The sequence below is a fragment of the Mastacembelus armatus genome, chromosome 16 (assembly GCF_900324485.2).
Source record: "Mastacembelus armatus chromosome 16, fMasArm1.2, whole genome shotgun sequence".
NCBI lineage: Eukaryota > Metazoa > Chordata > Actinopteri > Synbranchiformes > Mastacembelidae > Mastacembelus > Mastacembelus armatus.
Genome location: NC_046648.1, coordinates 1,981,496 through 1,999,082, shown reverse-complemented (window position 1 = coordinate 1,999,082; position 17,587 = coordinate 1,981,496). Strand labels below are relative to the sequence as shown.

Below are 17,587 nucleotides of genomic sequence, written 5' to 3'. Positions count from 1 at the left end.
CTGGCACTCCTGGCCTCCATTTTGTGTTGTGTGTGTGTAAATGTGTATCCAAGGTCTTGTTCCTGGTTCACTCTGGTCTCCCAACACTACAGTGGGTCTATTCTTCTCTTGTGCTTCAGGGAACAGGATTAATGACCAGTAGCAGGGACGTGAAAAGGTTGTGTCCACCAGCCACCAGGACTTTACAGCCTGGATGTGTGTCACTGTGTGTGTGTGTGTGTGTGTGTGTGTGTGTTTGCTTTTCTTGCTGATAATGCCATCCAAAGAAAACAAAACATGCTCATACGTGCCATTTAATACTTTCTACAGTCTGTTGAGCAAATAGTCATGCATGAAGCAGAACACACTACCAACTAACGGGCTTCTTCACCTTTTCTAGTTTTACAGGAATCAGCCCGCCCATGTAACACCTCCGAATATCACAACACTAAAACTGTCACTCTCACTCGTGAAAAAACCGCAGGCTGCTCCCTGATCCTTTGCTCCGGCATCGCTGTAGTTATCAAACCTTGTTTTTGTAGGAGGTCTGAGCGGGAACTCTATCTGACCCTCTCACTGCTGATGGCATTTCATGCATTTAAATCAACATGTTGCCACCTGCAAGGCTGACTGTGTGTGTGAGAGACGAAGTAGTGGGGACGGGATGCCAGGTGAATGTGTAAGTTAACATGAAGTTGGAATATAACGCATAAGGTGGGTTAATTGGCAGAAAACTAACCTTTTCCATCTGGAGTGCTGTTTGTGCCACACACACACACGCACACACACACACACACGCACAAACCTGCATCACTAATTCAGTGAGACCTTTGGTAATTAGTGTTAGTACATGTGCAGAGTTATGTTTCACTTTTGCATCAGCTGGAGTAAAAACAGGTTGTACAGATAAACAGATAATATTCACTTCCAGCTTTGGAACATAGTAATTATTGCTAACAAGCCACCTTCTAGCATTTCTAACAAGTTTCAGTGGTATAAAAACATCAAAGCGAGGCTGACTCATAGTTTTTATCCCCATCCATGTTTGAACCGTATATGGCAGTAATCCCTAAAGCCCAGATTTGTTTCACTGATCAAATGCTTCGTGATGTTTAACAATCTTGGAAATTTGCAAGAAAATTGAGCTGCGCTCTCCCTGGGTGACTGCTGAGCCTGTGCCTTTCTTCAGCCAGCACCACAAGTGGTCTTGATCCAGGCCAGAGTGGAGCAGTGTAAGGCTGCCACTTTGTGCTGATTCAAATGGCCTCTCTCTCCACTCGTCTCCTTCCACAACATGATCTGACACTTCACTGTGTTTTGGTGCCCCAGGTTACACCACAGGTCCAGAGTTGGGGGATGACACTGCAGCATTGTTGCTTTTTTATGCTTCACCTCCACTGAAAGGTGAGTTACTAGGCCTCCGCTGATTAAAAACAACAACAAACAAAACAACGTTCTACCTGGCCCCTTTAGAAGCCGTGCAACCACTGTGGTCTTCCTCTACACAGAGAAACGCAAGTGACAACTTTAACTCACTTCCTGCCGAGCTGGCATTCAAACTGCAAAGGGTGCAATGACTTTGCCTTTTGTCAGCTTTCTCATTTTTACAAATCATTCATCTAATGTCACAGTCAATATGTTCACTGTTTCTGAGCTCACTAGAATAAAGCAGCAATTAAAGTGCAGACAGGTTAGGGCTGATAGAGGAGACAAGTAACTAAAGAGGCACATAGACTGATCAAGGCAGTAACAGCAGTATTAATAAAATACTATCAGAAACTACAGGTAAATAATCAATACTGTTCTTCAGCGTATAGGAGAACAGCATATATGGAAACCATCCATCATCTATACCCGCTTATTCCTAACCAGGGTCACGGGGATCAGCTGGAGCCTATCCCAGCTCTCTTTGGGTGGAAGGCAGGGGTCCACCCTGAACAGGTCCCCAGTCCATCCCAGGGCGCTGTCATGCAGTAATTTACTGTCTGCATCAAACCGAAGCTGTTCTGGTCAAGTTAACTCATCTGTGCCATAACAGCACATCTAGCGAGTACAGAGGCATGATGTCATCCTCTAAAAATGTGGGAAGTGTAGGTGTAGGCCGTTACAAGTAAGTTCACAGGCCTGAGCGTGAACCAGCGAGCGCAGCGTGCGTGTGTCGGTCCGTGCCGGTGCTCCCTTCAGCTGCTTTGTTGTTTAGGACAAACGGGCTGAATGAAGGTACGTGGTGAAACATATGCTGTCGGCTGCAGGAGCAGCGCCCCCGCCGCTACTTCTGCTCACAGCGCTGCGCGTAACGCTAGTTCGGACCGAACGGACCGCTCCTGCGCTCGGCTGCGCGCTGAGCACCGCCGTGCCTTTTCACCACATTGCGTTTGTTTGTTTGTTTGTTTGTTTTTGTTTTAACAGATAACGAGGCACCTCAACTTCATGGCACTGACTTACAGTGAAAACACGGCTGGGATTCTGCCCCCAACTTCACCGCACACCGCTCCTCCTCCCCGTGACAACCGCTGCAACCCAACCTAAACTAAGTCATGAGCAGGCAATAATATGACAGTCGGTATTTACCAGCTGGCTACAGTACGGGTGCTGCAGCCATTTATCCCGTGGCGAAAGAGCCAGAAGTCCGCATTTCCTGGATTGTGATGCGCCGGATCGAGCTGCTCTCGGTGCCCGTGTTCCTGTGGAGAGAGAGCCGAAGGGGCTCGGGGTGCTTCCCACTGCTGTGTCAGACCGGACAGCGATGCCACATTCAGCTGATCGCCACAACAAAACAACATCTCGCCCTACGCAAAACACACTCCGCCGCTCCAGCACCACCCCGCACGGCAGGTCCGGTGGGCGCCGCCCCCCCCCCCACCTCTAAGCCTCCACCAGTGGGCTGGAGCTCCGAGTCCGCCTCATGAATAACCATGAGGTCACGGAGGCTGCGATTGGCTCCGAGGAGCAGTTCCTGTTTATTGCTATTAATCCTAATTAGCCAGGCAACCTCATGCAGTCGCCTGAAGGAGGATATGAGTCTGGAGGAGGAGTGTGGGTAATCATGTGGCCCCTGGTATAAGCACCTTCACATTTTATTTAGAATACACACACACACACACACACACACACACACCTGCCTGCTACACCACAAGAATGAATAGTCCACCTAAAGTGATGTGCTGACCCAGCACCACAGAGGAGAGATATAATGGAGGTCAGGAACTTAGGCCACAAATCAATTACCTTCTCCTGGAGGACGTGGCAGCCTTTACTTATTTATTTATTTATTTTTGCATACATCTGAGTGATGTGGCTGCATCTTCGCCTGCTTTGTCAACCCTGAGGGACAGAGTCAGAAAGACTTAAGGTCACTGAGAGAGCCTGGCTGTGGCTGCTGCATGGCTCGGTACCCTGGAGACCAAGTGCTTCCCCGGGGGACATGAGAGCTCACAGGTGGTGGATGCTGGCAGCACACCTCATCTTCTCAACTCACATCACTGTCTTCATGCAGAGGTAGCCCACCGGGGAACAAAGACACAATAAGGACAATGAAACAACCTGCAACAACCGGACACTGAACTACACGTCTCATGGTGTCTGGAAGAGGAGAAACATCTGATGGAAATGCATATTTTGTCTTCATGTGCCTCATATTTTCAGAGCTGTCTGTGCATCAGGCTTCAGCACACATTCTCTTTGTTCCCGGTGCTGAGAGCACCACAAATAGGAAAGGGAAAGTGGGAGGGGGAGAAAGGTAGGGACGGCACAGCAAGGAGAGACAGTGGGAGAAAGTGAGAGACGGAGCAGGAGTGTGAGGACACACTGTGGTGTGAGCGCTCAGTGCTGCTACAATATGACTCCGACAGGCTTATGTAACCAGACTGGCCTGGCATTTGGCTCACAGCAGACGCCGGTTGCACTGACTGTTATGTAACTGCATTAGCTGCTCCTCTGAGCTGGGGGAGAGCATGCGCACATCAGAGCCATTCACACACACACAAAAACACACTTTGAGAGTTTTTTTTTTTTTTTTGACTTCCAGCTTAGGACAGAGTGGCTGCGTTGCACTGTGGTCACAGAGTAAGAGAATGGAAGTGATTAAACAAATCAAGATAAATCCTAGAGGTTGACTGGAAGTTCAGCCTAATGTTTACTTTATTACATACACATCTGTTTGTGATGACAGTTGTACATTATGGACAGAGACTAAGTGATGAGTCTGGCCCGCATCTGCACCGTCGCTTCTCATCATCCGGCAACAAGTTTCCCATCTTGAAAAGCCTAATTGGGGTTTAATGTTGGGTAAATGTTTCCAGTGCACATGCAGTATGCCAGCAGGGCCCAAACTCAATTAGCTCCCCTGCATGCAGCGCATAATTTAATGGGCCTGGATCCCACTCTTAAAACCCAATTACACCTCAGACAGGCATTTCCAGTCATGCTGTCAAAGAGGTGATCAGGTTAGCACGATCCTCTCGCAAAACGATACATATCCAAACCAGCACCAGATCATTTATTGTAATGATTAATACTGAAATCAATTTGAGGTAGAGCGATGTTCAATGCAGATAATGCAAAATACAGCTAAACGCTGACATTTCCAAGCTAATATGGGAAAAGGAAAGTAAAGATTAAGGTCAGGGATAACAGTGCAAGTCATCACCGTTGTTTCTGTGAATCTGCAATTAAAAATCCCAAGCATTGCAGCAGAACTGTACTAAGTGGTTCATAATCAGCACATTACAGCCTCTGATCTCTTATTACAGCGACAAATTGCACCTGATTATAACAGAGGAAATGAAGGTGGGATTTATGACACTGCAGCCAATGGCCAAAGATGGAGAGTGTCTTAAATCTATCCTAGGAGAAAACCCGAGTTCACATTTGTACACCTGACGATAACAGGGGAAATAAAAGTGCGATTTATGACGCTTGGCTAATTTGTTCTCAGATGCTGTTGGCTGTGTTTAGAGGCTGTTAAATTTCAGATAGGACTAATGGAAGAAGAGTGTAGGGGAAAGAGTTCTTCAGTCTCATGAATCTTGGTCTGGTACTTTTATATAACAAAAGCCTCAATCACTGGAAGAAAAATGAAGAAATAAGTTCTAAGTTTACAAGGGCAGGTCTTCAAAGAGAAAAATCTTAGATTATATTTTGACTGGCTACCCTGCAAAACATTCATGAAACGTCCACTGCAGCAATTACTCGAGTTTCAGCACAAAAAGTGGAATGTTTGCAATGTGACAGTGTGTTGTGTTTATTGCAGCAGTTTGTATCAGGGCCTTTTAAGCCTGCTATGTGTTTGCATATGTGAACCACATATACTCAACAAAATAGTTTTCAGTCTCAGTCTAAGTATGCTGTCCTTGCTGCAGCAGTTGCATCATCCTACTGTTTTGAAACATATTTTCTGCTTATGTGATCTTAGCTCTAAATCTTAAATTGATTTTATATTAATGTCCATTTATATGTTGAACATGGAAAAGCACACAGACATTAATATCTGGGACTGCATTCTCCTCTGCTGCTTGAATTTTATATCTAACTTCTGATAAAATCTGCATCGCTGCCACCTCAAGGTGCTTTTTTCCCCCCTCAGTTAACTGTTCGTATCATAATTGTTTGATTTTTTTCTGATAGCATACCATTGTCCTTCCCACGGGGTTGGGGAAGTCTTTGTTTCCTCTACTACACGTGAAGGAAACTGAACTGACAATCCATCAACTTTGCATTGTCATGAATAGGCTGAGTGAGGGGTGGTGTTGTGGGAGGGTGGAAGTCAACAGATGGTGGCATGTCCTGAACAGTTGCAGACTGACAACTGGATTGAGTGACTGTAGCAGCCAAAACCAACATATCCCCTATGCCAGCTATGCAGGAAGGTAATAAACAGTAGAGGCTGCAAGTATTGCCACATATTACAGCGTCTTTTTAAAGGAAAAGTCATATAACTTCACTGCTTCATATTAGTATCAAGATAATCCGTCGGTTGCATGGTTTGTTTGTCTTGGGGTATCATGTCCGCACAATGTTTTGTCAAGAGCGAAGTGTGTAACAGCTCTTCCTTGGTCCCCAGCTCTGGTACCTCATGAACTTAGCCTATAAGGTGATGTACAGAAAGGAAAGGACATGCTATCAACACTAGCAGCACCCTGGTGACTCGTTACAGATAAGGAGATGTTAAGCACAATCAATAACATCCACAGGACTCTTAAAGGTCCCTAAACATTACAATCCTCAGTATATCACTGGTGAAGCATCAAACATGAAAGGGAGGCTTCTGTCACATTCTCAAGTATTTGTACAGTTGTTATGCTACACTTTCATCTATTTGATATTTCTGCTCAGACAACTGTAGTGCCTCCACTGAAGCTCCAGCAAGACGAAGTGAAGGTTTTCCATCTTTATTAAAAACAATGTTCAGCCATTCATTGCAACATTAATTCATGTCACAAGCCTATGCCTTATGACATGCAATGACCGACTCACCACAATGTGTAAGGCCAGGCATAATATGCACACATGATAAATTCTTTTTGACATACAGGACTACTAAAAGGCACTTAATAGTGTTTTGAAATATTACCTGTTATGATGTAACACTGGAAAATCATAAACTAAATTTTCAATTTGTCACAACACTCTGAAAAACTCCACTGACAATCATATGCAGCCACAGAAACAGGAAATCTGATAGGTTTGTGTGGGCGTTGCAACTTTTGAAAAGAGATCAACAAAAAGAATATTATTTCCAGGATTGTACCAAAATCATTTTTTCAGAAGTATAAAATATAATGATCATAATTTAACCCATTCCATTCATACTGATACTGAGGTAACTACTATATAATGCATAAAATTACTGCACCACCATTATAACCATCAATATACTATTAAAGTAATACCATTTTACAGCATTTCTGAAATGTTTTGTTATCATTTAGTACACTGCCATATTTAAAAATCCCTTTTCTTGAAATAACACCATCTGCAACATTCTGAAAATAATGGCATTTCGAGGGCACAGGCAGTGTGGAGTTCATGCTATCACCTCCTAAGCCCTACCGCTGCACGCTGCATTATACTGACTGTTACGGGTCAATGCATGTCTCCTTGCTGCAAACAGATTGCTATACAGGTACAGATTGTTGCCTGTGGTCGTACAAGGCCAAACACAGCCAGATATGGAAAGGCATAGCACCAGAGATAAAGTACCTTAGGTTGGAGTAGGCGAGGAAGAGCTGAGATTAGACTGGTTGTCTATGAGGACTCTCTGGCTCAAGGTGCAATGACGTGAATTTGCATACAGCCTAGCAGCAACAGGGAAGCCCTGTTATGATCTGTAGGGCGTGTCATATTACTCTTATCTGGTGCTCACACTCACATCACTCTGGGGCTCATGCCCTCGTTCCCCCAGTAGTTAGAGTCCAGCTAATCAAGGGGATTCCAGACCTGGCCAATCAGAGAGCTCTGATCTCACAGGCCTTCAGAGGGAATCTGTAAATTAAATGTCTGAGGTAAGAAAGTGCATTGTTGCTGTCAGTACGGAACCATAATTTAGCAAAACAAAATAAAGCAACTTATCACACTACAGAAGTTAGAGTCACTTATTACAGTGAGTCACTGGCAAATAAAATTACATCTTATAGTTGAAACCATTAACAACCAGGCTAAAAACTACACTTTCAAATGTCTGTAGTGATTATCACACTCAATACACATACTGAGAGAAGTAAAACCATGATAGTACCCTTCATACTGCCCAACACACTAGGCAAGGAAACAGAGATTAAAAGATCAAATTCAGCTTAAAAAATATAAAATAAACGAAGGACGAGTTCAGTTGAAATCTCTGTCTGGGAAGATTAGAGGGGCAATGAGGGTCCAGAGGTAGAGCCCGAGGCCCAGCCAGCTGGAGCTCATCTTCACCCACACAGCTGGCATGCTGCTCTGCATGGCCTGGGTGGTAGTGTCTGGTCTAAGGGAGGACACAGAGGGATTAGTCCATTTTAGTAAAACCAACTTGACATAACACGTGCACTGAAAGTAATCTACACATATTTTTCTTCTAAGGACCATTAATGAAGGCACTAGGGTGGATTAGATGATTTTGGAAACATTCCAGCTGGGTTAACTATAAAGTCAAGTAATGTGCCCTCTGGTGGTCAAATTGCTGTACAATGACTGGGCAATAAGAAGTCCAGGCTGAAGAATTTTTAGCCTACAGAGGACTTGCTCAATTATTTGTTAATATTTATTTTAGATCATCAAACCTGTTGGCAAGTGATACTTACTGGTACCAGTTGGTGAGAGTCATCATGATGTAAAGTGAGGCCAGACAGAGATGGAAGTGGAAAAAGGAATAGCTGTAAGTCACACCCTCCTCCTCATTGTCCACAGCCCTGAGCATGCCATCCTGTCCCACTACACCCTCTCCACCTAATCCTCCACCCTCCTCAGTCTGCATCAGCTTGTTTACCTGGGCATTACTGGACGAACGGATGCTATGGAAGAAACCAAAAGAAAAACAGTTACAAAAATACAAATAATACAAGACAGAATAAAATAAAACATATAATTTGTGGTGGCTTTGGTAGTGCTAAACCAACCTGGCATATAGAGTGCAGAAGAGAAAGATAACCAAACCAACAATGCCCTGAGCATCCCACCACTGCACTGGTCCAGCAGTACTGTCAGCAGATGGCTCAGAGGTGCTGACATTCGACACTAGACTTAAGAGACTGGGGTTACACTTCCGGTCTAAAACATAAAGCGTGCACACACACACACACACACACACACAATTAAACATTTTAAAATATACACTATAATCTATGAAAAAATTAAGGATTATATTCTGAGTCTTTGTACACTTTACATAAAATGTATCTCTGATCATTTTAATTCCTGTAAAAGGAATATAATTTTTAAAACTATACGTAAAGTAACTCAAGATGCTGTTAGAAAGCAGTAACAGATGCATTTAACCATATTCACAGATTAATAACAGTATTTTTTTAAACTATTAGTACATTTCTCTCCCTTGCACCGAAAACAAATGTTGAACAGTTCCATGTCGGCCGGTAGCTAATATTTTCACCAGCCCAAAATTAAAAATAAATAAGCAGTCGTTGCACATATCTAGGAAAGGCAACAGATATTTGCACAGCACACCAAGAAACAAACACTAACCCTAGTTACCACAGGTTTGCCATTCGCTTTAGATAAACACATCACATCATAACTTGAAACAAGGAAGCTATGCTTATTATCAGGGGGAAAAAAACAGCTCTTTGTTCCTCTAGTATGTCTTGCAAAACTCACCAGCATGATCAACTTGCTGCAGCAGATATAAAAGAACAAATATATATGGACACAACTGAGCATGCAACCACAAGTTACAGAAGGATGCCACAACTTTCAATAAAGCAACAGGAGACTTACTTGGATTGTTGGTCATTGCAGACCAAGTGACATACATGGTGTAGAGGGAGATGAGCGAAGCCTGGAGCAGGCCCGAGTACGGCTGGGCTTCCTGTAAAAACCACACACATACAGTAATTTAATGTAATGGAAAATGTACACCAAAGTGAAACTAATGCAAACTAGTACAGCAATTCTGCCGTGAATACGGTGTCTTTGAGAACTATTAAGTCAACTGGACGATCACTGGAGGATACAGTTTGTGCTGCTATGTTAGTACATTACACTGGTTGGTGTTTCTTTTATTTTGTACACCCCATGTATATCTATGAGGCTAGGCTAAATAGTAGAAACAACTATCAATATAACAAAGCACAGCAGCACAAACTACATCCTCCAAAAAGATTACACAGCTGAATCAGCACATTTCTATGTTCACAGTTTCAATAAAAAGTGAGCATTACGACCTTCATGAAGGAAGGATTTTTTTCAGGACTGTTGTATTAGACTGCATTAATTTTAGGCAGGTGCACACAATGGACTCAGTGTACATTGTTCTGATCAAACAACAACTCTTGCTGTTAAAACCATTTTCTCAGAGGAGAAAAATAGGGCTGTTTACACTAGGAGCCATAAACATAAACTGTTCATCTCTAAAGAGGGTTTCATTTGCAAAAGTATCTCCAGACCATTTTTATAAAATTTCACTGGCAACACAAAGACATCACAAGAACAGGAAAAGGTTTCTGTGCTGTTGTATATTCACATCTATCTGAACACAAGTAGAGTTGTAGATGACAGAATATTGACCTCTTTCTGCTACGTGGCACTCAACTTTTAGAAAACCCTTTTTCCTTACATGGAATACAACAAAAACTGGCATCTCCACATTTACCTACTCTGGGACACCTTTTCAAATAAACACTGTCCTAAGAAAACACCTGGTAAACACCAAAGGGAAAGCATTTTTCTGCAGGAGTGTGGACATAGCAAGACTGGATAACACTGTACCTGTATCTTGGGTAGGATGGAGACAACAGAGACGATGATGCAGAAGATAAGGTTGAGGCTGATGAAGACCTTGTGCTCTGTGCAATCATCTGGCTGTGTGTAATAAATGTAAAAGAGCACCACAGCAGTGATAGCCAGGGCGTAATGGAGAAAGGTGAAAGACAGCAGGCCTGGAATTTACATGAACAAACAATAACATAAATGATCACCAGTAAAATACAAAACAATTACTTTGACATGGAAAGAAATGCCTACATTTAAGAACATACTGTACCTGCAAACCAGCATTTGTTGTCACTATTTTCAGCATTTTCTACCCATACTTTGTTCCAGGAGTGGGCAAAGTCAATGAGGAGAATAAGCTGGATGATAATGAAGACAAAGGATCCCACCACACCAAAGTAAAACCACACTGAAAAGTGAAAAAGAAATAGACAGGGCTGATACAGTTTCCTAACACTCTTGATCAAAAATGGATATTTCTTCATTGCCTGAAGCAGTAATAAATCAAGTCAATGTCTGCTAAAAACAAACAAAAAACAAACAGTATATTGATATTTATTGTAAAGTTTATTATAATTCAACAGAACATGTTCATACCAGTATGAAATGTTCCATCGGGGATGAAAAAGGCTCCCACAGTAATCCCAATAAGGATCAGAAACTTAAAGAACCAGAAGCTGGAAAAATAAATAGTTACCAAAAAAAAAAAAAATCATTAGGACAAATCAGCCTCCATATCTGACCCGATATGTTCCATGTCACACTTTATTAAAAGGACTTACCCGTTTTGAATAGCTGCACGTGGGTCTTTGCTGCTTCGGACACGGATCATGATGGCGGAGAACAGAAAGAAGAAGCAAGTCATGGCGAAGCACATACGGTACACAGACTTGTACCCCACAATGACATCACAGTTGACCTTGTTTTCAATACCAGGTATAGCAGTCCCCCCTTGGCAAAATCCTGGGATCTGTGAAAACAAAAGCAAGTCAAAAAAAATTAAATCCTTAAAACAAATTTCTGGAAAGCATTTACCAGACAATATTTAAGAATACTTGACAATATTAGAAGCTGTGGGACTGAGAATTCTCAGTGCACATATTAAACTGTAAAGCAACAGCAGTAACACCATTTAGCAACGTATTTTAGCCAATAAAACCAAAGGACTTATTAAAGTTAACAATTTTCAGCTTTCAATCAGCTGTTAGTCAATTACATACAGCATATGTAAAACTATAGCTCAAGAAATCGTAATTAATGCTTATAATGCAAATTAACCCCCATATACACTGTAATGTAAATGCATTAAGAAAACTGAACTCACTTTGCGGAGCTGTGTTTCCATCCCAGGAAGGATCATGATGACAGACACCAGGGTCCCCAGCAGCAAAAAGAAGGAGAAAATCAGCCGAGTGATGGTAGAGTTGTTGGAGGATGGGCAGCAGCCACACAGGAGGCATGGTGCTGAGCCACACAGACAGGAGGCCTGCATGGTGGGAGTGAGGTGAAGAAACACAGCAAGAGATCAAGTATGAACATAAAAGGCAAATTAATGAAGGCAACTCCTTTGTCAGATCGATGATCGAAACTAGGTTTTGTTCCTTTAGTGATAATGGAGTGGTAAATTATTAAAGGAGTGATACTGAATTTCCAGGGCTGGACCCAAGTGAATAGGCAGGTACAATTCAAATACTGCATATAAAACACAACCCGACAGGGACCTAGGGTTATCCCAGTTTTCCATAATCATCTACCAGGCTCTGGGTTTTACTGCAGCCACATTAAAATATGTAGTTCACACAGAAGAGACTCCACCTTATTGAACCCAGAGCTGTTGGCAGCGACTGATAGCGGTTTAAGCTAACACTAATGTCATATTAGCCGTAGCATATGACGTTATCATCACCCGGCGTTAACTAACGACATAACTATAACCTAGTTATCGGTGGACAAGTTAAACACTTAACTACCTGTCTAACTACGTTTAATGTCAATTGCGCTAACCCAACTTGAATTAACGCAAATGACCCGTGTTTATTTTCATGGTGATTCACTGGCTTGCTAAGCTAACTAGTTAGCTAACTTCCAGGACATTTCTAGCGTTGTAACAGTAACTGGCTAGCCAGTATTTTAACGTTAAATAGATATATTAAGTTTTATTTGCGTGAACTGTGACTTAGCTAACTCTTGCTAACCCTGGTTTATCACATTTACCGTAACAGCATTTTTAATGCTAACGTTAGGACGACATGATAAACAAAAGCCTACTGTCAGTTTTTAAAATAGCTAACGATAATACTCGATATATAATAATAATAATAATAATCACATATATTGCAGGCACTGTACTTACACAGCTCGCTAACGAGCACAAGGCCAGACAAGCCCCCATCTTCACATTAAAATCCTGAAATTAAAGACACTTTGCTTCCGCCTGTCGCCCTCCTGTAAACACAAATAGAAGGAAGCTGACCTGCGGATTTTCAAAATAAAGCTCTTCACTATTAACTCAATTTGCACATTTCAACATAAAAGACCTACAATATATGTTTGCTGAGGCCACCATGAGGTTTTGTTGAGTCGAATGAAAACTATTTCAACCTGAAAAATATGTTTTGTTTTGTTTTGTTTTTTAAAGAAAAAAGATACCACATCTTTTGTGTTGTTGAGTTGTGGTGTGGCAGTATTTCTGACAGTGGCTACATAGCAGAATGAAAAACAAGGCAGTAAATGTGCGGACTTTGAAACCTACCATCTGTCCTCTCTCAGGAGCTGAGTGCCTGCCTGTTTACGGTACATGGATTGCATGTCAGGTGCTGACAGAAGCCTCTTCAAAGCCCCTGCTGTTGGTGCTGCTACCAGCACAGTAAGGAGCCAACAGTGATTGGGTTATTAATAGTCCCTTCAATATCAGGCCACCAACAAGGATTTCTTCAGTGCCAAAAAATACATTTTCTAGCAAGGAGGAATACTTAGTGCATACTATTCTAAGACATTTCACTACACACTGAAGGAGAAAATGTACATTACATCATACTGAGTTTATAGTTGAAAATAACCCCCACAAAGGCATAATTAATTAAATTAAAACTTAAATTAACGCTGACCTTACAGTAACCTAAAGGCATTCTTGATTCTGTGATTCTGGTATTCCACTTTGGTTACAGGATATTTAATTAATGATATCATAAGGGACACTGTCCACCTACACTAAAGCTTTTTGCCCAACTGAATTTCAAGTCTGCTAAAATATTGCTAAACAAAGCTATGCTGTTTAATAATACTACAATACGAAAACCGATAACTATAACATAATTTCTTTTTTAATTGCTCATTATGTGGATTATAGACACAATAGTTCTATGTGCATTTTGAAATATTTGGCAGGTCAATTCCTCTATCGATCACTAGGTGGCAGCATTTAACCAGGATTTTACATTATTGCTAATCAAATAAAGTAGCTTTAATAATCTATATTTATACATTTTAACATGTTAAACAGTCAATAATAAATTTGCAGTAAAATTAGAACATGGTCCTTAGGGTAGAACTGATACATAGGCCTCATGCAAAATATTTACATCTGATGCTTATTCCCTACATGCTCCTACAAAGGAGAAATGCTGTACCCACTTTGAAACTTTCAAATTAATTTTTAGCTACAACCTCTATCTCACCTCATGAGATGAGAGTTACAGGGAACATTTGGGCCACAAGCCCTTAATTTAATGTTGCCTGTTAAAACATGACACCCTGTATACACCGGCAGCAGTAACCGTCAAATTCAACCTGTCAGGACTAGACCTGTTTAGGAGCTAATCTCATTATTAGAAGGTAACTCGATTTGACTGAACCATCCGGTGGCACAAGTTACAGTTGGAAAATGAAATTAAAGATCCTTTGTCAACACCTTTGCAACATGCTCAACTATTTATCTGACTCAGAAGAAACATAAAGGCAGTGCTGATTGCAAGAGAGATTATTATGAAGCATGTGTGTCGTTAAAATCTACACTAACAATGTCTTGCTGGTGAGGGTGTGTGTATTTAAGCTGTTAACACTGTATTTTAACAAAGGCAAGACAAGGCCATTAAACCTTGAAAGAAAGGAGCCGTAAACATCACTCAGAGATGGCCGCACCTCTTATAGCTTTAAAAACACAAATATTTTAAAGAATACATCACTGCTGTCCAACACATGCATCCAAAATATTGCCCTGTGGATGTTGGGGGGTCATGAGGCTGTTATATAAAACACTAACTTAAACTCTAAAACCAGAATCTATTTTATTGCCATTTCTCACCTTTAAATAACAGCATGAACCTTCTGGTACAGGGGACAGGTCATCTACTGTAATTACCTTGATCCTGGGTTTTAATTTTAGACTTGATACATGCTGAGTGTGGCTAAAGTAAGGTTGAGCAACGCCGAGGTTCCTCGAGGATAAAAGAAAAATTGGTTTCCAGAATATTAAAGAAAGGAGCCAATCCCAGCTGACACTGGGTGAAAGGTGTGGTACACCCTGGACAGACTGTCAGTCTATATCTGGGACGTAAGATTTCAGAAGAATTATTAACAAATCTGTAGAGTTTAATATTAACATGAAAAACAAAGTTGCTTAAGGCTGAGGCAAGAACTTTTTGTGGACTTTAACAACTTGAACTAAACCACTAGACGCAGTCAAGTATAGCTGTGAAAATGGGACGGAATCAGTTCTTCCAAGTGCTTTTATAACATTTTGAATGCTTCCTACCCTCCTTGTTTCAGTTCAAGCTTCATTAGCTCGCTAATCTTTGTTTAAGTTGCTAAATCTGATAGTGATGTGTGTGTTTTATGCACACGAGAAAGTGGCGTAGAGGAAAGGCCCGCACAGTATTTTTCAGTCTGAGCACCTGAAATTGGATTATTTGGAAAATAGCTGCGTTGCCATTCCTGTCCTGAAAAGAGTTTAGAACCAGGTTATTGTTGTTATTATGCAGACCTGTTTGGTATGTTATTTGCCCATGGATCAGCAAAATACCCGCATTTTGCATCATGCATACTTTAATATTATTGACACTTTGAGCACACACCAGCATTGCTCTAGATTATTCGGCTTGTGTGTGTGGTTCCTGCAAATATAGAGGTGGAATAATTATACGTGCATGTGCTGATCCTGCTAAAAATGACTTTAAATGCTTTGTGGACCACAGGACCATAACAAAATTTTAAAAAAAATATATAGAGGATAATTTTCAACTGGTAGTCAAATTATCTGCTTTTTGATATTAGACTTTAGGAAACTAGTTTCTTCTCAGGAATCAAAATATTTTTATTTACCCTCTTAGCTCATATAAATGCATGTAATAAAATACTTTCTTTACCTTAATGGTAAGACTGTACAACCCGGTTCTGTTATCCATTGAGCTCACCTCACGGGTAGCAGTTGACAGGTGATGTCTGCCTTTGTTTTGCTGTTCGAAGGAGGCGGCTGCAATGATAAAACCTCATTCTTGTCCAGCTCTTTTCTTTAATCAGTTGCTCCGAGGACATTTTTGTCGTGTTCCCAATAAGCCAGAGCTGCAACAAAAAAATGTTAGGACAAAAGAATATAGAATTACACAAAATTAAGCAAACAGTGAGACAAAACAGTTTGTTAGCAGGCTCAGAGGTTTTCTGTAAACAGCTGGATGCAGAAAAGAATACTGCATAAATGAGTCCACCGAGTTTAATGATGCATGAACTTTAATATACTTTTGGGCCATGATAAAGGTTTCCATTTATTTTCCCTACCAACTTCGGGGACTGCAAAAATAGGTGTCATTTTTGAGGTAAACATCCAAATGTTTTTCCATAATAAGCGAGTGTATTCAATTTCATGGTACTGCATCCCTGAGTTACTGGACCGTTTTTGATTTTGCATGTGAGTCATGAGACAGACAGAAAATACAGAGTGCTTTACAAAAAACATCACACCTTATACCTCTTGAACAGTTCAACAACATACTCAGCATTGTTTTGTCACCTTGATATTTCATGACTAACGCTGTCACCTCACAGCAAGAACTTTCCAGGTTCAGAAACTGCCGTCTGTGTGGACTTTGCATGTTTTGTCTCTATAGGGTTTTTCTTTCCGTGCTCTGGATTCCTCCCACAGTCCAAAGACATGTAGTTTCAGGTTTAGGTTGACAAGTGACTCTAAACTGCCCATAGGTGTGAATGTCAGTGTTTGTCTGTCCCTGTGTCAGCGATCTGCCCAGGGTGTACCCCGCCTCCCGTCCAATGTCAGCTGGGTTGGCTCCAGCCCCCCATGACCCTGGTTGTCCCAGGATAAGTGGTACAGAAAAAGTGTGTGGATGAAGGAATTCAGACGTGTGCAAAATTGTATTTTTTAAAACGGTTTATTAAAAGTGGGCAGCCCCATGGATTAGTGGTTAGCACTGTTGCCTCACAGCAAGAAGGTTCCTGGTTTGAAACCCATCAGGGGCCTTTCTGTGTGGAGTCTGCATGTTCTCCCTGTGCTTGTGTGGGTTTTCTCCAGGTACTCTGGTTTCCTCCCACAGTCCAAAAACATGTATGTCAGGTTGATTGGTGACTCTAAATTGCCCATAGGAGTGAGTGTGAGTGTGTGAGGTTGTTGGTCTCTATGTGGCCCTGTGATGGACTGGGGACCTGTCCAGGGTGGACCCCTGCCTTTCACCCAAAGAGAGCTGGGATAGGCTCCAGCTGATCCCTGGGACCCTGGTTAGGACTTAGGGGGTACAGATGATGGCTAGATTACTGTCCCTAAATTGTGTGGATGGATGTTTATTCAAATTTTCCAACACCAGGGTCATTTGTGGAAATATCAAAACATGAGAAAGCAAAGCAAATGTCAAGCAAGCAAAAGGGGTCATTGCTATAAATAACATTACACAGTAAGATAACTTTGCTCTAAGATTTTAAACAACACCTACCAACTAGGTCCCTTTCAGTGTAATATTAAGTGGACCGTATCTTTATCATGACATTTGGCTAAAGTGGATGATTTAACTGAATTGCATAAAGTCAGGCAGGACCTAGTCAGGCTTGTTTTGCTCTCACATACCCATGAGGCCATGCTGTGTGTCTGTTATTTTGGCCTCCTGATCCTGGCGCGTACAGATGCAGCGCTGCCTGTGATTGGTGGGTTTGGACCAATGGAAGCGAAGGTTTCTGGTGACGTATG

At 41.7% G+C, this 17,587-nt stretch overlaps 2 protein-coding genes across 4 annotated transcripts in view; both read right to left on the bottom strand.

Moving 5' to 3' along the window:
* hivep3b (HIVEP zinc finger 3b) overlaps nt 1-2,832 on the bottom strand; it is a 36,089-nt gene extending 33,257 nt beyond the window's left edge. For 2 of the 3 annotated variants that reach the window (XM_026293051.1, XM_026293050.1), the window contains exon 1: nt 2,551-2,831. The gene's annotated coding sequence lies outside the window, so the exon portion shown is untranslated. Of the gene's footprint in view, nt 1-2,550 lie in introns of all 3 variants that reach the window. The other variant, XM_026293052.1, reaches the window with a different exon arrangement.
* A 3,520-nt stretch (nt 2,833-6,352) lies between these two features.
* Nucleotides 6,353-13,267, bottom strand: serinc2l (serine incorporator 2, like). The gene is made up of 11 exons (XM_026294212.2): nt 13,154-13,267; nt 12,755-12,846; nt 11,726-11,887; nt 11,184-11,371; nt 10,999-11,078; nt 10,673-10,810; nt 10,399-10,568; nt 9,409-9,499; nt 8,574-8,724; nt 8,259-8,468; nt 6,353-7,942 (listed from the first exon to the last, which is right to left on the bottom strand). Exons 2-11 carry the CDS (start codon nt 12,791-12,793, stop codon nt 7,804-7,806), a joined length of 1,368 nt encoding a protein of 455 aa, XP_026149997.1. The 5' UTR covers nt 12,794-12,846; nt 13,154-13,267; the 3' UTR covers nt 6,353-7,803.
* Nucleotides 13,268-17,587: the final 4,320 nt, after the last annotated feature.

Excerpts from the sequence above, each read along its gene's own strand:
- serinc2l (XM_026294212.2), bottom strand. The coding sequence starts at position 12,793 with ATGGGGGCTTGTCTGGCCTTGTGCTCGTTAGCGAGCTGT. Across the intron at positions 11,079-11,183 it reads CGTGCAGCTATTCAAAACGG|CTTCTGGTTCTTTAAGTTTC; the intron begins GTAAGTCCTTTT and ends TTATTTTTCCAG. Across the intron at positions 10,811-10,998 it reads CGATGGAACATTTCATACTG|TGTGGTTTTACTTTGGTGTG; the intron begins GTATGAACATGT and ends TTCACTTTTCAG.